General features: G+C 61.0%; 1 protein-coding gene across 1 annotated transcript in view; it reads right to left on the reverse strand.

Annotated features, from left to right (window-relative positions):
* Positions 1 to 697: 697 nt before the first annotated feature.
* LOC138101960 (synaptotagmin-3-like) overlaps positions 698 to 23,795 on the reverse strand; it is a gene marked incomplete at its 5' end in the record, with an annotated part of 30,989 nt that continues 7,891 nt past the window's right edge. The window contains 6 exons of the mRNA XM_068999703.1: positions 698 to 733; positions 5,764 to 5,836; positions 11,198 to 11,327; positions 16,779 to 16,950; positions 19,965 to 20,085; positions 22,007 to 22,556. Coding sequence (XP_068855804.1) covers positions 5,768 to 5,836; positions 11,198 to 11,327; positions 16,779 to 16,950; positions 19,965 to 20,085; positions 22,007 to 22,556 — 1,042 coding nt within the window. The remainder of the gene's footprint in view (positions 734 to 5,763; positions 5,837 to 11,197; positions 11,328 to 16,778; positions 16,951 to 19,964; positions 20,086 to 22,006; positions 22,557 to 23,795) is intronic.

Here is a 23,795-nt window from a genome sequence, read left to right on the forward strand (position 1 = left end):
TGGGGTCCCCCATGGACACAAATTGGGGGGGGGGGAGGGGCCGATTTTGGGGTCCCCCATGGACACACAAAGGGGGGGGAGGGGCCGATTTTGGGGTCCCCCATGGACACACAAAGGGGGGGGGGAGGGGCCGATTTTGGGGTCCCCCATGGACACACAAATTGGGGGGGGAGGGGCCGATTTTGGGGTCCCCCATGGACACACAAAGGGGGGGGGAGGGGCCGATTTTGGGGTCCCCCATGGACACAAATTGGGGGGGGGAGGGGCCGATTTTGGGGTCCCCCATGGACACAAATTGGGGGGGGGAGGGGCCGATTTTGGGGTCCCCCATGGACACAAATTGGGGGGGGGGGAGGGGCCGATTTTGGGGTCCCCCATGGACACAAATTGGGGGGGGGGAGGGGCCGATTTTGGGGTCCCCCATGGACACACAAAGGGGGGGGGGAGGGGCCGATTTTGGGGTCCCCCATGGACACACAAAGGGGGGGGGAGGGGCCGATTTTGGGGTCCCCCCCCCAAAATACAAACACGGAGCGGTGGGGGAGGGGTGGGGGGGGGAATTTGGGGGTCCCCCCCCTCTTCTCCCCCTCCCCCTCCCCCCCCCCCGGATTTTTGGGGTTCACAGTGGGGGGGGGCGGGGCCCCCCCGTGTCCAGCGGGGCCGGGGGGGGGGCGGGGGGGGGGCCCGGGGGTCCCCCATGGCTTCGGTGTCGGGGCCCCCCCCGGCCCGGAACCTGCGGGAGAGAGGGGGGGGCTCCCAGTATGGACCAGTATGGACCAGTACGGACCGGTATGGACCGGTATGGACCGGTATGGAATGGTATGGAACGGTATGGACCAGTATGGACCAGTATGGAACGGTATGGACCAGTATGGCTCCTAGTATGGCTCCCAGTATGGCCCAGTATGGCCCAGTATGGCTCCCAGTATGGCTCCCAGTATGGCCCAGTATGGCCCAGTATGGCCCAGTATGGCCCAGTATGGACCAGTACGGAACGGTATGGAGTGGTATGGAATGGTATGGACCAGTATGGACCAGTATGGAACGGTATGGACCAGTATGGCTCCTAGTATGGCTCCCAGTATGGCCCAGTATGGCTCCCAGTATGGCTCCCAGTATGGCTCCTAGTATGGCTCCCAGTATGGCCCAGAGGGCTCCCAGTATGGCCCAGTATGGCTCCCAGTATGGCTCCCAGTATGGCTCCCAGTATGGCTCCTAGTATGGCTCCCAGTATGGCCCAGTATGGCTCCCAGTATGGCTCCCAGTATGGCTCCCAGTATGGCCCAGTATGGCCCAGTATGGCCCAGTATGGACCAGTACGGAACGGTATGGAGTGGTATGGAATGGTATGGACCAGTATGGACCAGTATGGAACGGTATGGACCAGTATGGCTCCTAGTATGGCTCCCAGTATGGCCCAGTATGGCTCCTAGTATGGCTCCCAGTATGGCCCAGTATGGACCGGTATGGACCAGTATGGACCGGTATGGAACGGTATGGAACGGTATGGACCAGTAAGGCTCCCAGTATGGCTCCCAGTATGGCCCAGAGGGCTCCCAGTATGGCTCCCAGTATGGCTCCCAGTATGGCCCAGAGGGCTCCCAGTACGGCTCAGTATGGCTCCCAGTATGGCTCCCAGTATGGCCCAGTATGGCTCCCAGTATGGCTCCCAGTATGGCTCCCAGTATGGCCCAGTATGGCCCAGTATGGCTCCCAGTATGGCTCAGTATGGCTCCCAGTATGGCCCAGTATGGCCCAGTATGGCTCCCAGTATGGCTCCCAGTATGGCCCAGTATGGCTCCCAGTATGGAAAGGTGCGTTCCCAGTATGGCTCCCAGTATGGCCCAGAGGGCTCCCAGTATGAAAAGGTGCACTCCCAGTATGGCCCAGTGCCACCCAGTATGGCCCAGTGCCGCCCATTATGGCCCAGAAGGCTCCCAGTATGGCCCAGTATGGCCCCAGTATGGCCCAGTGCCACCCAGTATGGCCCAGTAAGGCTCCCAGTATGGCTCCCAGTATGGCCCAGTATGGCTCCCAGTAAGGCTCCCAGTATGGCTCCCACTATGGCTCCCAGTATGGCCCAGTATGGCTCCCACTATGGCTCCCAGTATGGCCCAGTATGGCTCCCAGTATGGGGCCCAGTATGGCTCCCAGTATGGCCCAGTATGGCCCAGTATGGCTCCCAGTATGGCTCAGTATGGCTCCCAGTATGGCCCAGTATGGCCCAGTATGGCTCCCAGTATGGCTCCCAGTATGGCCCAGTATGGCTCCCAGTATGGAAAGGTGCGTTCCCAGTATGGCTCCCAGTATGGCCCAGAGGGCTCCCAGTATGAAAAGGTGCACTCCCAGTATGGCCCAGTGCCGCCCAGTATGGCCCAGTGCCGCCCATTATGGCCCAGAAGGCTCCCAGTATGGCTCCCAGTATGGCTCCCAGTATAGACCAGAGGGCTCCCAGTATGGCTCCCAGTATGGCCCAGTATGGCTCCCAGTATGGCCCAGTATGGCTCCCAGTAAGGCTCCCAGTATGGCTCCCACTATGGCTCCCAGTATGGCCCAGTATGGCTCCCACTATGGCTCCCAGTATGGCCCAGTATGGCTCCCAGTATGGGGCCCAGTATGGCTCCCAGTATGGCCCAGTATGGCCCAGTATGGCTCCCACTATGGCTCCCACTATGGCTCCCACTATGGCTCCCAGTACGGCTCCCACTATGGCCCAGAGGGCTCCCAGTATGGCTCCCAGTATGGCTCCCAGTACGGCTCCCAGTATGGCCCAGTATGGCTCCCAGTATGGCTCCCAGTATGGCTCCCAGTATGGGGCCCAGTATGGCTCCCAGTATGAAAAGGTGCACTCCCAGTATGGCCCAGTGCCGCCCAGTATGGCCCAGTGCCGCCCATTATGGCCCAGAAGGCTCCCAGTATGGCTCCCAGTATGGCTCCCAGTATAGACCAGAGGGCTCCCAGTATGGCTCCCAGTATGGCCCAGTATGGCTCCCAGTATGGCCCAGTATGGCTCCCAGTAAGGCTCCCAGTATGGCTCCCACTATGGCTCCCAGTATGGCCCAGTATGGCTCCCACTATGGCTCCCAGTATGGCCCAGTATGGCTCCCAGTATGGGGCCCAGTATGGCTCCCAGTATGGCCCAGTATGGCCCAGTATGGCTCCCAGTATGGCTCCCAGTATGGCTCCCAGTATGGCTCCCACTATGGCTCCCAGTACGGCTCCCACTATGGCCCAGAGGGCTCCCAGTATGGCTCCCAGTATGGCTCCCAGTACGGCTCCCAGTATGGCCCAGTATGGCTCCCAGTATGGCTCCCAGTATGGCTCCCAGTATGGCTCCCACTATGGCCCAGTATGGCTCCCAGTATGGCTCCCAGTATGGCTCCCAGTATGGCCCAGAGGGCTCCCAGTATGGCCCAGTATGGCTCCTAGTATGGAAAGGTGCGTTCCCAGTATGGGCCCAGTGGGCTCCCAGTATGGCCCAGTGCCGCCCAGTATGACCCAGTGCATTCCCAGTGCGTTCCCAGTATGGCCCAGAGGGGTCCCAGTATGGCCCAGTGCCCCCCAGTATGACCCAGTGCCCCCCAGTATGGAAAGGTGCACTCCCAGTATGGCCCAGTGTCACCCAGTATGGCCCAGTATGGCCCAGTGCCGCCCAGTATGGCCCAGAGGGCTCCCAGTATGGCCCAGACGGCTCCCAGTATGGAAAGGTGCGTTCCCAGTATGGCCCAGTGGGCTCCCAGTATGGTCCAGTGCTGCCCAGTATGACCCAGTGCATTCCCAGTGCATTCCCAGTGTGTTCCCAGTACGGCCCAGAGGGGTCCCAGTATGGCCCAGTGCCCCCCAGTATGACCCAGTGCCCCCCAGTATGGCCCAGAGGGCTCCCAGTATGGAAAGGTGCGCTCCCAGTATGGCCCAGTGCCCCCCAGTATGGCCCAGAGGGCTCCCAGTATGAAAATTGGCCCCCCAGTATGGCAAAGTGAGCTCCCAGTACGGCCCAGTGCCCTCCAGTATGAAATTGTGAGCTCCCAGTATGAAAAAATGAGCTCCCAGTATGAAATGGTGCCCCCCAGTATGGAAAGGTGAACTCCCAGTATGACCCAGTGCCTCCCCCAGTATGGCCCAGTGGCCTCCCAGTATGAAAAAGTGAACTCCCAGTGCTCCCAGTGCTCCCAGTCCCTCCCAGTGCTCCCAGTGAGGCTCCCAGTCCCTCCCAGTTGCTCCCAGTGCGGCTCCCAGTTGCTCCCAGTGCGGGTCCCAGTCCCTCCCAGTCCCTCCCAGTGCATTCCCAGCACACCCCAGTCGCTCCCAGTGCTCCCAGTGCGGCTCCCAGTCCCTCCCAGTTCCTCCCAGTCGCTCCCAGTGCTCCCAGTGCGGGTCCCAGTCCCTCCCAGTCCCTCCCAGTGCTCCCAGTGCGGCTCCCAGTTGTTCCCAGTTGTTCCCAGTCCCTCCCAGTGCATTCCCAGTCCCTCCCAGTGCTCCCAGTGCGGCTGCCAGTCCCTCCCAGTGCTCCCAGTCCCTCCCAGTCCCTCCCAGTGCGGCTCCCAGTCCATCCCAGTGCTCCCAGTCCCTCCCAGTCCATCCCAGTGCGGCTCCCAGTCCCTCCCAGTGCTCCCAGTGCGGCTCCCAGTGCGGCTCCCAGTCCCTCCCAGTCCCTCCCAGTGCTCCCAGTGCGGCTCCCAGTGCGGCTCCCAGTCCCTCCCAGTGCTCCCAGTGCTCCCAGTGCGGCTCCCAGTCCCTCCCAGTCCCTCCCAGTGCTCCCAGTGCGGCTCCCAGTCCCTCCCAGTGCTCCCAGTGCTCCCAGTGCGGCTCCCAGTTGCTCCCAGTGCGGCTCCCAGTGCGGCTCCCAGTGCGGCTCCCAGTGCTGCCAGTCCCTCCCAGTATGACCCAGTGCGGCTCCCAGTGCTCCCAGTGCGGCTCCCAGTCCCTCCCAGTCGCTCCCAGTCCCTCCCAGTCCCTCCCAGTGCTCCCAGTGCGGCTCCCAGTCCATCCCAGTCCCTCCCAGTGCTCCCAGTGCGGCTCCCAGTCCCTCCCAGTCCCTCCCAGTGCTCCCAGTGCGGCTCCCAGTCCCTCCCAGTGCGGCTCCCAGTCCCTCCCAGTGCGGCTCCCAGTGCTCCCAGTGCGGCTCCCAGTTGCTCCCAGTACTCCCAGTGCGGCTCCCAGTGCGGCTCCCAGTGCTCCCAGTCCCTCCCAGTCCCTCCCAGTGCGGCTCCCAGTGCATCCCAGTGCTCCCAGTCCCTCCCAGTCCATCCCAGTGCGGCTCCCAGTCCCTCCCAGTCCCTCCCAGTGCTCCCAGTGCGGCTCCCAGTGCGGCTCCCAGTGCGGCTCCCAGTCCCTCCCAGTCCCTCCCAGTGCTCCCAGTGCGGCTCCCAGTGCGGCTCCCAGTCCCTCCCAGTGCTCCCAGTGCTCCCAGTGCGGCTCCCAGTCCCTCCCAGTCCCTCCCAGTGCTCCCAGTGCAGCTCCCAGTCCCTCCCAGTGCTCCCAGTGCGGCTCCCAGTCCCTCCCAGTGCTCCCAGTGCTCCCAGTGCGGCTCCCAGTTGCTCCCAGTACTCCCAGTGCAGCTCCCAGTGCGGCTCCCAGTGCGGCTCCCAGTGCTCCCAGTCCCTCCCAGTATGACCCAGTGCGGCTCCCAGTGCTCCCAGTGCGGCTCCCAGTCCCTCCCAGTCGCTCCCAGTCCCTCCCAGTGCTCCCAGTGCGGCTCCCAGTCCCTCCCAGTCCCTCCCAGTCGCTCCCAGTCCCTCCCAGTGCTCCCAGTGCGGCTCTCACGGGCTCAGTGGGGGCCCAGCGGCTCCCCCAGGGCGGGTTTGTCCCGCGCTGTCCCCTTGGTCAGAGCCTTCTCCTGGGGACGGACGGACAGACGGACACGGGGGGGACAGACGGACAGAGGGACAGGGGGGACAGAGGGTCAGACACACGGACACAGGGACGGGGGATGGACACAGGGACGGACAGACGGACACACGGACAGGGACGGACACAGGGACAGAGGGACAGGGACGGACAGATGGACACACGGACACACGGACACAGGGACGGACACACGGACACAGGGACGGACAGACGGACACAGGGACAGAGGGACAGGGACAGACACACGGACACAGGGACGGACACACGGACACAGGGACGGACACACGGACACAGGGACGGACAGACGGACAGGGACAGACGGACACACGGACAGAGGGGACACAGGGACGGACAGGGACACAGGGACAGACGGACACACGGACGGGCAGACGGACAGACGGACACACGGACACACAGACGGACACACGGACAGGGATAGACACACGGACAGACGGACACAGGGACGGACGGACACAGGGACGGACGGACACACGGACACATGGACACACAGACGGACGGACAGACGGACAGACGGACACAGGGACACACAGACGGACACAAGGACACACGGATGGACACACGGACAGGGACAGACGGACACACGGACAGACACACGGACAGGGACGGACACACGGACAGACGGACACATGGATAGACGGACAGACGGACAGACGGACAGACGGACAGACGGACAGGGATGGACACACGGACACAGGGACGGGCACACGGACAGGGATGGACACAGGGACAGACGGACACACGGACGGACAGACGGACACGGGGATGGACACACGGACAGGGGCAGACGGACACAGGGACAGACAGATGGACACAGGGACACACGGACACAGGGACGGACACACGGACAGGGACAGACGGACAGACGGACACAGGGACGGACACACGGACACGGGGACGGACACACGGACAGGGACAGACGGACAGACGGACACAGGGACGGACACACGGACACGGGGACGGACACACGGACACACGGATGGACAGACGGACACGGGGACAGCGATGGGCAGACGGACACACGGACACACGGACACAGGGACGGACAGATGGACAGACGGACGGACACACGGACACACGGACACAGGGACGGACAGACGGACACACGGACACACGGACACACGGACACAGGGACGGACAGACGGACACAGGGACACACGGACGGACGGACAGACGGACAGACAGACAGACAGACGGACAGGGATGGACACACGGACACACGGACACAGGGACGGACACACGGACGGACAGACGGACACAGGGACAGCGATGGGCAGACGGACACACGGACAGGGATGGACACACGGACAGGGACGGACAGACAGACGGACAGACGGACAGACGGACAGGGGTCACCGTCAGGGCTCCCGGGGTCCCCTTTGGGTTCCAGGAGCCCCCTGGGGGGTCCTTTTGGGGTCTGGGGGTTCCTATGGGGTCCGGGGGGTCCCTGTGGGGTCCTTATGGGTTCAGGGGGTCCCTATGGGATCCAGGGGGTCCCTATGGGGTCCTTATGGGTTCAGGGGGTCCCTATGGGATCCAGGGGGTCCCTATGGGGTCCTTATGGGATTCAGGGGGTCCCTATGGGGTCCTTATGGGTTCAGGGGGTCCCTATGGGATCCAGGGGGTCCCTATGGGATTCAGGGGGTCCCTATGGGGTCCTTATGGGTTCAGGGGGTCCCTATGGGATCCAGGGGGTCCCTATGGGGCCCTGGAGGTCCCTGTGGGTTCCAGAGGGTCCCTATGGGGTCTGGGAGTTCCCTATGGGGTCCTGGGGTCTCTATGGGGTCCAGGGGGTCTCTATGGGCTCCTTATGGGTTCAGGGGTTCTCTATGGGATCCAGGGGTTCCCTATGGGGTCTGGGAGTTCCCTCTGGGATCCAGGGGTTCCCTATGGGGGCCGGGGGGGTCCCTATGGGGTCCTTATGGGTTCAGGGGGTCCCTATGGGATCCAGGGGGTCCCTATGGGGTCCGGCGGGGTCCCTGTGGGTTCCTTATGGGTTCAGGGGTTCCCTATGGGGTCCTGGAGGGTCCCTATGGGATCCAGGGGTTCCCTATGGGGTCCGGGGGGGTCCCTATGGGGTCCAGGAGTTCCCTGTGGGATCCAGGAGTTCCCTATGGGATCCAGGGGGTCCCTATGGAGTCCTGGGGGTCCCTGTGGGGTCTGGGAGTTCCCTATGGGATCCAGGGGGTCCCTGTGGGATCCGGGAGTTCCCTGTGGGATCCAGGGGTTCCCTACGGGGTCCTGGGGGTCCCTATGGGGTCTGGGAGTTTCCTATGGGGTCCGGGGGTCCCTATGGGATCCAGGGGGTCCCAGGGAGTCCTTAGGGGATCCGGGGGGTCTCTATGGGATCCGGGGCTCCCTATGGGTTCTTTAGGGGTTCAGGGGTTCCCTATGGGATCCAGCGGTTCCGTATGGGTTCCTTAGGGGTTCGGGGGTTCCCTATGGGATCCAGGGGCTCCCTATGGGTTCTTTATGGGTTCAGGGGTTCCCTATGGGATCCAGGGGTTCCCTATGGGTTCTTTATGGGTTCAGGGGTTCCCTATGGGATCCAGGGGTTCCCTATGGGTTCTTTATGGGTTCAGGGGTTCTCTATGGGATCCAGCGGTTCCGTATGGGTTCCTTAGGGGTTCAGGGGTTCCTTATGGGTTCAGGGGTTCCTATGGGATCCAGGGGTCCCTGTGGGATTCAGGGGGTCCCTATGGGACCCAGGGGTCCCTGTGGGCTCCTTATGGGATCCAGGGGTTCCTATGGGATCCAGGGGTTCCCTATGGGTTCTTTAGGGGTTCAGGGGTTCCCTATGGGATCCGGGGATTCCCTATGGGTTCCTTATGGGTTCAGGGGTTCCTATGGGATCCAGGCGGTCCCTATGGGGTCCTGGAGGGTCCCTATGGGATCCAGGGGTTCCCTATGGGGTCCGGGGGGTCCCTATGGGGTCCTTATGGGTTCAGGGGGTCCCTATGGGGTCCAGGGGGTCCCTATGGGGTCCTGGAGGTCCCTGTGGGTTCCAGAGGGTCCCTGTGGGGTCCGGGGGGGTCCCTATGGGGTCCTTATGGGTTCAGGGGGTCCCTATGGGATCCAGGGGGTCCCTATGGGGTCCAGAGGGTCCCTGTGGGGTCCGGGGGGTCCCTATGGGGTCTGGGAGTTCCCTATGGGGTCCTGGGGTCTCTATGGGGTCCAGGGGGTCTCTATGGGCTCCTTATGGGTTCAGGGGTTCTCTATGGGATCCAGGGGTTCCCTATGGGGTCCGGGAGTTCCCTGTGGGATCCAGGGGTTCCCTATGGGGGCCGGGGGGGTCCCTATGGGGTCCTTATGGGTTCAGGGGGTCCCTATGGGATCCAGGGGGTCCCTATGGGGTCCGGCGGGGTCCCTGTGGGTTCCTTATGGGTTCAGGGGTTCCCTATGGGGTCCTGGAGGGTCCCTATGGGATCCAGGGGTTCCCTATGGGGTCCGGGGGGGTCCCTATGGGGTCCTTATGGGTTCAGGAGGTCCCTATGGGGTCCTGGAGGGTCCCTGGGGGTCCTGGGGGTCCCTATGGGGTCCGGGGGGTCCCAGGGAGTCCTTATGGGATCTGCGTGTTCCCTATGGGATCCTGGGGTTCCCTATGGGGTCCGGGGGGGTCCCTATGGGGTCCAGGAGTTCCCTGTGGGATCCAGGGGTTCCCTATGGGATCCAGGGGTTCCCTATGGAGTCCTGGGGGTCCCTGTGGGGTCTGGGAGTTCCCTATGGGATCCAGGGGGTCCCTGTGGGATCCGGGAGTTCCCTATGGGATCCAGGGGTTCCCTACGGGGTCCTGGGGGTCCCTATGGGGTCTGGGAGTTTCCTATGGGGTCCGGGGGTCCCTATGGGATCCAGGGGGTCCCAGGGAGTCCTTAGGGGATCCGGGGGGTCTCTATGGGATCCGGGGCTCCCTATGGGTTCTTTAGGGGTTCGGGGGTTCCCTATGGGATCCAGGGGTTCCCTATGGGTTCCTTAGGGGTTCAGGGGTTCCTTATGGGTTCAGGGGTTCCTATGGGATCCAGGGGTCCCTGTGGGATTCAGGGGGTCCCTATGGGACCCAGGGGTCCCTGTGGGCTCCTTATGGGATCCAGGGGTTCCTGTGGGATCCAGGGGTTCCTTATGGGTTCTTTATGGGTTATGGGGTTCCCTATGGGATCCAGGTGTTCCCTATGGGATCCAGGGGGTCCCTATGGAGTCCTGGGGATCCCTATGGGATCCAGGGGTTCTGGGGGCTCCTGGGGGGTCCCTATGGGGTCCTGTGGGTTCCCTATGGGTTCAGGGGTTCCTATGGGATCCGGGGGTTCCTATGGGATCCAGGGGGTCCCTATGGGATTCAGGGGGTTCCTATGGGATCCAGGGGTCCTTATGGGATTCTGTGGGTTCCTTATGGGTTCAGGGGTTCCCATGGGATCCAGGGGTTCCCTATGGGATCCAGGGGGTCCCTATGGGATTCAGGGGGTCCCTATGGGATCCAGGGGTCCCTGTGTGCTCCTTATGGGATTCAGGGGGTCCCTATGGGATCCAGGGGTCCCTATGGGATCCAGAGGTCCTTATGGGGTCCTGGGGGTTCCCGATGGGTTCAGGGGTTCCTATGGGATCCAGGGGTTCCCTATGGGATCCAGGGGTCCCTATGGGATCCGGGGATTCCCTATGGGTTCCCGATGGGTTCAGGGGTTCCTATGGGATCCAGGGGTTCCCTATGGGATCCAGGGGTCCCTATGGGATCCGGGGATTCCCTATGGGTTCCCGATGGGTTCAGGGGTTCCTATGGGATCCGGGGGGTCTCTATGGGATCCAGGGGTTCCCTATGGGATCCAGGGATTCCCTATGGGTTCCTTATGGGTTCAGAGGTTCCTATGGGATCCAGGCGGTCCCTATGGGATTCAGGGGGTCCCTATGGGGTCCTTAGGGGTTCAGGGGTTCCTATGGGATCCGGGGGGTCTCTATGGGATCCAGGGGTTCCCTATGGGATCCAGGGATTCCCTATGGGTTCCTTATGGGTTCAGGGGTTCCTATGGGATCCAGGCGGTCCCTATGGGATTCAGGGGGTCCCTATGGGATTCAGGGGGTCCCTATGGGGTCCTTAGGGGTTCAGGGGTTCCTATGGGATCCAGGGGTCCCTATGGGATCCAGGGATTCCCTATGGGTTCCTTATGGGTTCAGGGGTTCCTATGGGATCCAGGCGGTCCCTATGGGGTCCTTAGGGGTTCAGGGGTTCCTATGGGATCCAGGGGTCCCTATGGGATCCGGGGGGTCCCTATGAGATCCGGGGGGTCCCTATGGGGTCCTGGGGGTCGCGGGGGGGTCCCCACAGCCGCCATAGGGGGGCTCTGACCTCGACCAGGGTGTGCCAGTGCTCGATGGGTTTGCGGGGGTTCGCCAACATCTGCGCCCAGTGCTCGCGGCCGGGGCCGTCGGCGTCGCTGCCCACGCGGCACAGCCCGATCACCTCGTTGTGCCCGATGCTGGGGGGCACCAGGAGGGTCAGGAGGACCCCAAAATCCCCCCCAAAATCCCCCCAAAATCCCAAAAAAAAACCCGGTTCGGAGCGACCCCAAAATCCCCCCAAAATCTCCCCAAAAATCCCGACAAATCCCCCAAAATCCTCCAAAATCCCCCCAAAAATCCTCCCAAAATCCCCCACAAAAATCCTCCAAAAATCCCCCCAAAATCCTCCAAAATCCCCCCAAAAATCCTCCCAAAATCCCCCCCAAAATCCCACAAAAATCCTCCAAAAATCCTCCCAAAATCCCCCAAAAAAATCCCACAAAAATCCCACAAAAATCCCACAAAAATCGTCCAAAAATTCTGCAAAAATCCTCCAAAAATCCCCCCAAAATCCCACAAAAATCCCTCCAGAAATCCCCAAAAATCCTCCCAAAAATCCCACAAAAATCCCCCCCAAAATCCCCCCAAAATCTCCCATCTCAGAGCGACCCCAAAATGCCCCAAAATCCCCCCAAATCCGGCCCCGTTGGCGTCGCTGCCCGCGTGGCACAGCCCGATCACCTCGTTGTGCCCGATGCTGGGGGGCACCAGGAGGGTCAGGAGGACCCCAAAATCCCCCCCAAATCCCCCCAAAATCCCCCAAAAATCTCCCGGTTCGGAGCGACCCCAAAATGCCCCAAAATCCCCCCAAATCCGGCCCCGTCGGCGTCGCTGCCCACGCGGCACAGCCCGATCACCTCGTTGTGCCCGATGCTGGGGGGCACCAGGAGGGTCAGGAGGACCCCAAAATCCTCCCCAAAATCCCCCAAAACTCCTCCAAAATCCCCCCAAAAAATCCCCCCCAAAATCGTCCAAAAATTCCCCCAAAATCCTCCAAAAATCCCACAAAAAACCCCGGTTCGGAGTGACCCCAAAATCCCCCCAAAATCCCCCAAAATCCTCCAAAACTCCTCCAAGAATCCCCACAAATCCCCCAAAAATCCTCCAAAATCCCCAAAATCCCACAAAAATCGTCCAAAAATTCTGCAAAAATCCTCCAAAAATCACCCCAAAATCCCACAAAAATCCTCCAAATATCCTCCCAAAATCCTCCCAAATCCCCCCAAAAATCCCCCCCAAATCCCCCAAAAATCCTCCACAATCCCCCCAAAAATCCCCCAAAAATCCTCCAAAATCCCCCCCAAAATCCCCCCAAAAATCCCACAAAAATCCCACAAAATCCTCCCAAAAATCCCCCCAAAATCCCACAAAAATCCCCTCAAAAATCGTCCAAAAATTCTGCAAAAATCCTCCAAAAATCCCCCCAAAATCCCACAAAAATCCCTCCAGAAATCCCCAAAAATCCTCCCAAAAATCCCACAAAAATCCCCCCCAAAATCCCCCCAAAATCTCCCATCTCAGAGCGACCCCAAAATGCCCCAAAATCCCCCCAAATCCGGCCCCGTTGGCGTCGCTGCCCGCGCGGCACAGCCCGATCCCCTCGGGGTGCCCGATGCTGGGGGGCACCAGGAGGGTCAGGAGGACCCCAAAATCCTCCCCAAAATCCCCCCAAAATCCCAAAAAAAAACCCGGTTCGGAGCGACCCCAAAATCCCCCCAAAATCCTCCAAAATCCCCCCAAAAATCCCTACAAATCCCCCAAAATCCTCCAAAATCCCCCCAAAAATCCTCCCAAAATCCCCCCCAAAATCCCACAAAAATCCTCCAAAAATCCCCCCAAAATCCTCCAAAATCCCCCCAAAAATCCTCCAAAATCCCCCCAAAAATCCCACAAAAATCCTCCAAAAATCCCCCCAAAATACCCCCAAAAAATCCCACAAAAATCCCCCCAAAAATCCCCCCAAAATCCCACAAAAATCCCCTCAAAATCCCCCAAAATTCCCCCAAATCCCCCCAAAAATCCCCCAAAAATCCCCCAAAAATCCCCCAAAAATCCTCCAAAATCCTCCAAAAATCCCCCCAAAATCCCCCAAAATCCCACAAAAATCCCCCAAAAATCCTCCAAAATCCTCCAAAAATCCCCCCAAAATCCCCCAAAATTCCCCCAAATCCCCCCAAAAATCCCCCAAAAATCCTCCAAAAATCCCCCAAAATCCTCCCAAAAATCCTCAAAAATCCTCCCAAAATCCCCCCAAAAATCCCACCAAAGATCCCCCCAAAATCCTCCAAAAATCCCCTAAAAATCCCACAAAAATCTCCTGGTTTGGGGCGACCCCAAACACCCCCAAAATCCCCCCCAAAGACCCCCCAGGACCCCCCAAAGCCCCCCCAGTACAAACCAGTTGAAGCCAACGATGGTGACGACGTTGACGCCCTCATGGAGGGCATCAACCGAGGAGCGCCCCATTGATCCGGGATGACCCCAAACACCCCAAAACCCCTCTAAATCACCCCAAAACCCCTCCAGGACCCCTCAGGACCCCTCAGGACCCCTCCAAGACCCCCAATGACCCCTCAAGACCCCCCAAAACCCCACCAGTACCAACCAGTTGAAGCCAACGATGGTGACGACGTTGACGCCCTCATGGAGGACGTCAACCGAGGGGCATCCCATTGATCCGAGATGACCCCAAATCCCCCCAAATCACCCCAAAACCCCTCTAAATCACCCCAAAGACCCCCCAGGACCCCTCAGGACCCCCAAAGACCCCCCAGGACCCTCTAAAGCCCCCCCAGTACAAACCAGTTGAAGCCAACAATGGTGACGACGTTGACGCCCTCATGGAGGGCATCAACCGAGGAGCGTCCCATTGATCCGAGATGACCCCAAATCCCCCCAAATCACCCCAAAACCCCTCTAAATCACCCTAAAACCCCTCCAGGACCCCTCAGGACCCCCAAAGACCCTCCAAGACCCCCCCAAAGCCCCCCCAGTACCAACCAGTTAAAGCCAATGATGGTGACGACGTTGACGCCCTCATGGAGGACGTCAACCCAGGGGCGTCCCATTGATCCGGGATGACCCCAAACACCCCAAAACCCCTCTAAATCACCCCCAAACCCCTCCAGGAGCCTCCCAGCGGCCCCAGTACCAACCAGTCGTAGTCGACGACGGCGATGGTGAGGCTGACGTGGTGCACGCCCTCGTGGGGGACGTCGAACAAGGGGCGTCCCATTGATCCGGGATGACCCCAAATCCCCCCAAAACCCCCCAAAACCCCTCTAAATCACCCCAAAATCTCTCAAACACTCCCCAAAGACCCCCCAGGACCCTCTAAAGCCCCCCCAGTACAAACCAGTTGAAGCCAACGATGGTGACGACGTTGACGCTCTCATGGAGGGCATCAACCCAGGGGCGTCCCATTGATCCGGGATGACCCCAAATCCCCCCAAATCACCCCAAAACCCCTCTAAACCACCCCAAAACCCCTCCAGGAGCCTCCCAGCGGCCCCAGTACCAACCAGTCGTAGTCGACGATGGCGATGGTGAGGCTGACGTGGTGCACGCTCTCGTGGGGGACGTCGAACAAGGGGCGTCCCATTGGTCCGGGATGACCCCAAATCCCCCCAAAACCCCCCAAAACCCCTCTAAATCACCCCAAAATCTCTCAAACACTCCCCAAAGACCCCCCAGGACCCTCTAAAGCCCCCCCAGTACAAACCAGTTGAAGCCAACGATGGTGACGACGTTGACGCTCTCATGGAGGGCATCAACCCAGGGGCGTCCCATTGATCCGGGATGACCCCAAATCCCCCCAAATCACCCCAAAACCCCTCTAAATCACCCCAAAACCCCTCCAGGAGCCTCCCAGCGGCCCCAGTACCAACCAGTCGTAGTCGACGACGGTGATGGTGAGGCTGACGTGGTGCATGCTCTCGTGGGGGACATCGAACAAGGGGCGTCCCATTGATCTGGGATGACCCCAAACACCCCAAAACCCCTCTAAATCACCCCAAAACCCCTCAAACACTCCCCAACGACCCCCAAAGACCCCCCAGGACCCCCCAAAGACCCCCCAGTACAAACCAGTTGAAGCCAACGATGGTGACGACGTTGACGCCCTCATGGAGGGCATCAACCGAGGAGCGTCCCATTGATCCGAGATGACCCCAAATCCCCCCAAATCCCCCCAAAACCCCTCTAAATCACCCCAAAACCCCTCCAGGACCCCTCCAGGACCCCTCAGGACCCCTCAAAAATCAGCAAAGACCCTCCAAGACCCCCCAAAGACCCCCCAGTACAAACCAGTTGAAGCCAACGATGGTGACGACGTTGACGCCCTCATGGAGGACATCAACCGAGGGGCGTCCCATTGATCCGGGATGACCCCAAACACCCCAAAACCCCCCAAAACCCCTCTAAATCACCCCAAAACCCCTCAAACACTCCCCAACGACCCCCAAAGACCCCCCAGGACCCCCCAAAGACCCCCCAGTACAAACCAGTTGAAGCCAACGATGGTGACGACGTTGACGCCCTCATGGAGGACATCAACCGAGGAGCGCCCCATTGATCCGAGATGACCCCAAATCCCCCCAAATCACCCCAAAACCCCTCTAAACCCCCCCAAAGCCCCCCCAGGAGCCTCCCAGCGGCCCCAGTACCAACCAGTCGTAGTCGACGACGGCGATGGTGAGGCTGACGTGGTGCACGCTCTCGTGGGGGACGACGAACAAGGGGCGTCCCATTGATCCGAGATGACCCCAAACTCCCCCCAAAACCCCTCTAAATCACCCCAAAGACCCCCCAGGACCCCTCAGGGCCCCCAAAGACCCTCCAAGACCCCCCCAAAGCCCCACCAGTACAAACCAGTGGAAGCCAACGATGGTGACGACGTTGACGCCCTCATGGAGGACATCAACCGAGGAGCGTCCCATTGATCCGAGATGACCCCAAACACCCCCAAATCCCCCCCAAATCACCCCAAAACCCCTCCAGGACACCTCCAAGACCCCCAAAGACCCTCCAAGACCCCCCAAAGCCCCCCCAGTACCAACCAGTGGAAGCCAACGATGGTGACGACGTTGACGCCCTCATGGAGGGCATCAACCCAGGGGCGTCCCATTGATCCGGGATGACCCCAAACACCCCCAAATCCCCCCCAAATCACCCCCAAACCCCTCCAGGAGCCTCCCAGCGGCCCCAGTACCAACCAGTCGTAGTCGACGACGGCGATGGTGAGGCTGACGTGGTGCACGCTCTCGTGGGGGACGTCGAACAAGGGGCGTCCCATTGATCCGGGATGACCCCAAATCCCCCCAAGACCCCCCAAAACCTCTCTAAATCACCCCAAAACCCCTCAAACACTCCCCAAAGACCCCCAAAGACCCCCCAGGATCCTCCATCACCAACCAGTAGAAACCAACGATGGTGACGACGTTGACGCCCTCATGGAGGACATCAACCCAGGGGCGTCCCATTGATCCGGGATGACCCCAAATCCCCCCAAATCACCCCAAATCACCCCAAATCACCCCAAAAGCCCCCCAAAACCCCTCCAGGAGCCTCCCAGCGGCCCCAGTACCAACCAGTCGTAGTCGACGACGGCGATGGTGAGGCTGACGTGGTGCACGCTCTCGTGGGGGACGTCGAAGACGAGCGCCTCGTTGTAGTTGGGGTTCAGGGTGTTCTTCTTGATGGACGTCTTGCGCTTCTTCAGCCGCCGGCCCTCGGCCATCAGCGACGCCTTCACGTAGGGGTCTGGGGGGGGGAGGGGAGGGGGAGCCCCATGGGACCCCCGTGGGACCCCCGTGGGGAGCAGCCCCGCCCCATGGCGCCCCATGGCACCCCATGGACCGCATGGCACCCCATAAAGCCCCATGGCAGCCCATAGCACCCCATAGCACCCCATGGCACCCCATGGACCGCATGGCACCCCATAAAGCTCCATGGCACCCTATGGACCCCATAGCACCCCATAGCACCTCATGGCGCCCCAGAATGTCCCATAAAGCCCCATGGCACCCCATAGCACCCCATGGCACCCCATGGCACCCCATGGCAGCCTCATGGAGCTCATGGCACCCCATAAAGCTCCATGGCACCCTATGGACCCCATAGGACTCCATGGCACCCCATGGCACCCCATGGCACCCCATGGCACCCCATGGCACCCCAGAACATCCCCTAAAGCCCCATAGCACCCCATAGCACCACATGGACCCCATGGACCGCATGGCACCCCATAGCACCCTATGGACCCCATGGCACCCCATAGCACCCCATAGCACCCCATGGCACCTCATGGCAGCCCATAAAGCTCCATGGCACCCCATAGCACCCCATAGCACCTCATGGCACCCCATAGCACCCCATAGCACCCCATAAAGCTCCATGGCACCCCATAGCACCTCATGGCACCCCATAAAGCTCCATGGCACCCCATAGCACCCCATGGCAGCCTCATGGAGCCCATGGCACCCCCTAAAGCCCCATAAAGCTCCATGGACCCCATGGCACCCCATAGCACCCTACGGACCCCATGGCACCCCATAGCACCCCATAGCACCCCATGGCACCCCATGGACCCCATAGCACCCCATAAAGCTCCATGGCATCCTATGGACCCCATAGCACCCCATAGCACCCCATGGCGCTCCAGAATATCCCATAAAGCCCCATGGCACCCCATAGCACCCCATGGCACCCCATGGACCGCATGGCACCCCATAAAGCCCCATGGCAGCCCCATGGACCCCATGGCACCCCATAGCACCCCATGGCGCCCCAGAATGTCCCATAAAGCCCCATAGCACCCCATAGCACCCCATGGCACCCCATAACATCCCCTAAAGCCCCATGGCACCCCATAGCACCCCATAAAGCCCCATGGCACCCCATGGACCGCATGGCACCCCATAAAGCTCCATGGCACCCTTTAGCACCCCATAGCACCTCATGGCACCCCATGAACCCCATGGCACCCCATAGGACCCCATAGCACCCCATAGCACCTCATGGCACCCCAGAACATCCCCTAAAGCCCCATGGCACCCCATGTCACACCATGGCACCCCATGGCAGCCCATAGCACCCCATGGCACCCCATAGCACCCCATGGCAGCCCCATGGACCCCATGGCACCCCATGTCACACCATGGCACCCCATGGCACCCCAGAAGTTCCCCTAAAGCCCCATGGCACCCCATAGCACCCCATGGACCCCATGGCACCCCATGGCAGCCCCACGGACCCCATGGTACACCTGGGCACACCTGTGACCCACCTCTGACCCACCTGTGCCAACCTGTGCCCACCTGAGTAGCCAGAGAGGTCCATGGCCCCGTGTCCCACCCCTGTCCCACCCCTGTGCCCACCTGTGCCCACCGTGCCCACCTGAGTAGCCGGTGAGGTCCATGGCCCCCTCTCCCACCCCTGTCCCACACCTGTCCCACCTGTGCCCACCTGTGCCCACCTGTGCCCACCTGTGCCCACCTGAGTAGCCAGAGAGGTCCATGGCCCCCTGTCCCACCCCTGTCCCATACCTGTGCCCACCTGTGCCCACCTGTGCCCACCTGAGTAGCCAGAGAGGTCCATGGCCCCGTGTCCCACCCCTGTGCCCACCTCTGCCCACCTGTGCCCACCTGAGTAGCCGGTGAGGTCCATGGCCCCCTGTCCCACCCCGTCCCACCCCTGTCCCATACCTGTGCCCACCTGTGCCCACCCGGTGCCCACCTGAGTATCCAGTGAGGTCCATGGCCCCCTCTCCCACCCCTGTCCCATACCTGTGCCCACCTGTGCCCACCTGTGCCCACCTGTGCCCACCTGAGTAGCCGGTGAGGTCCATGGCCCCGTGTCCCACCCCTGTCCCATACCTGTGCCCACCTGTGCCCACCTGTGCCCACCTGTGCCCACCTGAGTAGCCAGAGAGGTCCATGGCCCCGTGTCCCACCCCTGTGCCCACCTGTGCCCACCTGTGCCCACCCGGTGCCCACCTGAGTAGCCGGTGAGGTCCATGGCCCTGTGATCCACCCCTGTGCCCACCTGTGCCCACCCGGTGCCCACCTGAGTAGCCGGTGAGGTCCATGGCCCTGTGATCCACCCCTGTGCCCACCTGTGCCCACCCGGTGCCCACCTGAGTAGCCGGTGAGGTCCATGGCCCCGTGTCCCACCCCTGTGCCCACCTGTGCCCACCTGTGCCCACCGTGCCCACCTGAGCAGCCGGTGAGGTCCATGGCCCCGTGTCTCACCCCTGTCCCACCCCTGTGCCCACCTGTGCCCACCTGTGCCCACCTGAGTAGCCGGTGAGGTCCATGGCCCCGTGTCCCACCCCTGTCCCATACCTGTGCCCACCTGTGCCCACCTGTGCCCACCTGTGCCCACCTGAGTATCCAGTGAGTTCCATGGCCCCGTGTCCCACCCCTGTGCCCACACCTGTGCCCACCGGTGCCCACCTGTGACCCACCTGAGTAGCCGGTGAGGTCCATGGCCCTGTGATCCACCCCTGTGCCCACCTGTGCCCACCTGTGCCCACCTGTGACCCACCTGAGTAGCCGGTGAGGTCCATGGCCCCGTGTCCCACCCGTGTCCCACCCCTGTGCCCACCTCTGCCCACCTGTGCCCACCTGTGCCCACCTGAGTAGCCGGTGAGGTCCATGGCCCCCTGTGCCCACCTGTGCCCACCTGTGCCCACCCGGTGCCCACCTGAGTAGCCGGTGAGGTCCATGGCCCCGTGTGCCCACCCCTGTGCCCACCTGTGCCCACCCGGTGCCCACCTGAGTAGCCGGTGAGGTCCATGGCGCGCAGGTTGGAGGCGCGGATGACGGTGACCGTGAGGCGCCCGGCCGTGGGCAGGTAACAGAGAGAGAAATTCACCTCGCCCAGGTCGGCCTTCTCCTGCGGGCACAGCGGGGGGCACCGGTCAGGGCACAGGGGAGGGCACAGGTGAGAGGGCACAGGGACAGGTGGGGGGCAGAGAGACAGGTGAGGGGGCACAGGTGAGGGCACAGGGACAGGTGAGGGGCACAGGTGAGGGCACAGGGACAGGTGAGGGGGCACAGGTGAGGGGGCACAGGTGAGGGGGCACAGGGACAGGTGGGTGACAGGGACAGGTGAGGGGGCACAGGTGAGGGGGCACAGGTGAGGGGCACAGGGACAGGTGAGGGGCACAGGTGGGGGCACAGGTGAGGGTGACCAGGACAGGTGGGTGACAGGGACAGGTTAGGGGGCACAGGTGAGGGGGCACAGGTGAGGGCACAGGTGAGGGGGCACAGGGACAGGTGAGGGCACAGGTGAGGGGGCACAGGTGAGGGGGCACAGGTGAGGGGGCACAGGGACAGGTGGGTGACAGGGACAGGTGAGGGGGCACAGGTGAGGGCACAGGTGAGTGGCACAGGGACAGGTGAGGGGGCACAGGTGAGGGCACAGGTGAGTGGCACAGGGACAGGTGAGGGGCACAGGTGAGGGCACAGGTGAGTGGCACAGGGACAGGTGAGGGGGCACAGGTGAGGGGGCACAGGTGAGGGGGCACAGGTGAGGGGGCACAGGGACAGGTGGGGGGCAGAGAGACAGGTGAGGGGGCACAGGTGAGGGGGCACAGATGAGGGGGCACAGGTGAGGGGGGCACAGATGAGGGGCACAGGGACAGGTGAGGGCACAGGTGAGGGCACAGGTGAGGGCACAGGGACAGGTGAGGGGGCCCGGGTGCCCCGGGGTCAGGGGGGACACAGGGACACAATCCCAGCTGCAGCCAACGAACTGGGGACAAACTGGGACAAACTGGGGACAAACTGGGACAAACTGGGACAAACTGGGGGCAAATCGGGGAGAAACTGGGACAAACTGGGACAAACTGGGACAAACTGGGACAAACTTTTTATGTTGTTTTCAGGCTCTTTTTAGGCTCTTTTTGGGCTCTTTTTGGGCTCTTTTTAGGTTCTTTTTAGGTTTTTTTCAGACTCTTTTTGGGCTCTTTTTGGGGCCTTTTTAGGGCCTTTTTAGGCTCTTTTTAGGTTCTTTTTGGGATCTTTTTGGGTTCTTCTTGGGCTCTTTTTGGGTTCTTTTTAGGCTCTTTTTAGGCTCTTTTTGGGCTCTTTTAGGCTCTTTTTGGGCTCTTTTTAGGCTCTTTTTGGGTTCTTTTTAGACTCTTTTTAGGCTCTTTTTGGCTCTTTTTGGGCTCTTTTTAGGCTCTTTTTAGGCTCTTTTTGGGCTCTTTTTAGGCTCTTTTTAGGTTCTTTTCAGGTCCTTTTTAGGCTCTTTTTCGATCCTTTTCAGGCTCTTTTTGGGCTCTTTTTAGGCTCTTTTTAGGCTCTTTCAGGATCTTTTACGCTTCTTCCCACCCCACACCCTTCCCCCCAATTTTTGGGGCTCTCACTCCCCCCACTCCCCTCCTGGATGTCCCTCCAGATGGGCACCTCCGGCCTGGCCTCGGCCGCCTCCAGCAGATTCTCCAGCACCTCATGGCCCTTGGTAGGGCCTTGGTAGGGCCTTTTTGGGCTCTTTTTGGGCTCTTTTTGGGTCCTTTTCAGGCTCTTTTTAGGTTCTTCTTGGGCTCTTTTTAGGTTCTTTTTAGGCTCTTTTTGGGTTCTTTTTGGGCTCTTTTTAGGTTCTTTTTAGGTCCTTTTTAGGCTCTTTTTAGGTTCTTTTTAGGCTCTTTTTAGGTTCTTCTTGGGCTCTTCTTGGGCTCTTTTTGGGCTCTTTTTGGGCTCTTTTTGGGCTCTTTTTAGGCTCTTTTTCGGCTCTTTTTCAGCTTTTTTCAGGCTTTCTCCCTTTTCTCCCCACAAAACCCTTCCCCCCAAATTTCCACTCTCTCACTCACCCCACTCCCCTCCTGGATGTCCCTCCAGATGGGCACCTCCGGCCTGGCCTCGGCCGCCTCCAGCAGATTATCCAGCACCACCTGCCCGATCAAATCGTGCCGCGAGAAGCGGTCGAAGTCGTAGACCCCGAAATGAAGGCGCCGCGCCGGCAGCTCCCCGAAGGGCACCCCGAAACTGAACGTCTCGTCCCACTCGGGGTTCAGCGTCCGCCTCAGGACCTTGGTCTGGAACTTCTTCTTGCGGTCGGGCAGCAGATAAATCTTCACGTAAGGGTCCGAGAAACCATTGGAGTCCTTGGCCGGCAAATCGCGGGCCCGCAGGACTCGCACCACGAGCTGCTGCGAGCCGTAGGAGTAGCGCAGGGAGACGCTCAGGCGACCGCAAGGGGGTGCGGGACCGCCTCCGGTAGCCCCGTGGCTACCGCGGGCGCCGCCGCCGCCGCCGCTCTCGGGGTCGCCGCTGGCGCCGTAGAGCTCGGGTTGGATCTGGCCCAGGTGCGGCGCCGGGTTCTGCTCGGGTTTGTCCTCGGGGACGGGAGGCAGCGGGGAGCTGGGGGATTTGGGGAGGGGGGTTTGGGGTTAGAGAGGTGGGAAAGTGGGGAGGGGGTTTGGGGGATTTGGGGTGTCCTAAAGGAGGGGGTTTGGGGTTTGGGGTTAGAGAGGTGGGAAAGTGGGGGGTTTGGGGGATTTGGGGTGTCCTAAAGGGGGGTTTGGGGTTTGGGGTTAGAGAGGTGGGAAAGTGGGGGGTTTGGGGGATTTGGGGTGTCCTAAAGGGGGGGATTTGGGGTTTGGGGTATCCTAAAGAGGGGATTTGGGGTTTGGGGTATCCCAAAGGGGGGATTTGGGGTTTGGGGTACCCTAAAGGGGGGGGAGTTGGGGTTAGAGAGGTCTTAAAATGGGGGGGGTTGGGGGATTTGGGGTTTGGGGTATCCCAAAGGGGGGATTTGGGGTTTGGGGTATCCTAAAGGGGGGATTTGGGGAGGGGGTTTGGGGTTAGAGAGGTCTTAAAATGGGGGGGTTTGGGGTTTGGGGTTTGGGGTTAGAGAGGTGTGAAAGTGGGGGGGGGGGGTTGGGGTTTGGGGTATCCCAAAGGGGGGATTTGGGGTTTGGGGTACCCTAAAGGGGGGGGAGTTGGGGTTAGAGAGGTCTTAAAATGGGGGGGGTTGGGGGATTTGGGGTTTGGGGTATCCTAAAGAGGGGATTTGGGGTTTGGGGTATCCCAAAGGGGGGATTTGGGGTTTGGGGTTTGGGGTTAGAGAGGTGGGAAAATGGGGGGGGTTGGGGTTTGGGGTGTTCTGAAGGGGGGGTTTGGGGTTTGGGGTTTGGGGTATTTGGGGTTTGGGGTATCCCAAAGGGGGGGATTTGGGGTTTGGGGTTAGAGAGGTGTTAAAATGGGGGGTTTGGGGTTTGGGGGATTTGGGGTCTGGGGTATCGTAAAAGGGGGGATTTGGGGAGGGAGGGTTTGGGGTTAGAGAGGTGTGAAAATGGGGGCGGGGTTTGGGGGATTTGGGGTATCCTAAAGGGGGGGGTTTGGGGTTTGGGGTTAGAGAGGTGTGAAAATGGGGGCGGGGTTTGGGGGATTTGGGGTATCCTAAAGGGGGGATTTGGGGAGGGGGTTTGGGGTTTGGGGTATCCCAAAGGGGGGATTTGGGGTTTGGGGTTAGAGAGGTGTTAAAATGGGGGGGGGGGGGTTGGGGGATTTGGGGGGTTTGGGGTATCCTAAAGGGGGGATTTGGGGTTTGGGGTTTGGGGTTAGAGAGGTCTTAAAATGGGGGGTTTGGGGTTTGGG

Source organism: Aphelocoma coerulescens, unplaced genomic scaffold, assembly GCF_041296385.1.
Source record: "Aphelocoma coerulescens isolate FSJ_1873_10779 unplaced genomic scaffold, UR_Acoe_1.0 HiC_scaffold_584, whole genome shotgun sequence".
Lineage (NCBI taxonomy): Eukaryota > Metazoa > Chordata > Aves > Passeriformes > Corvidae > Aphelocoma > Aphelocoma coerulescens.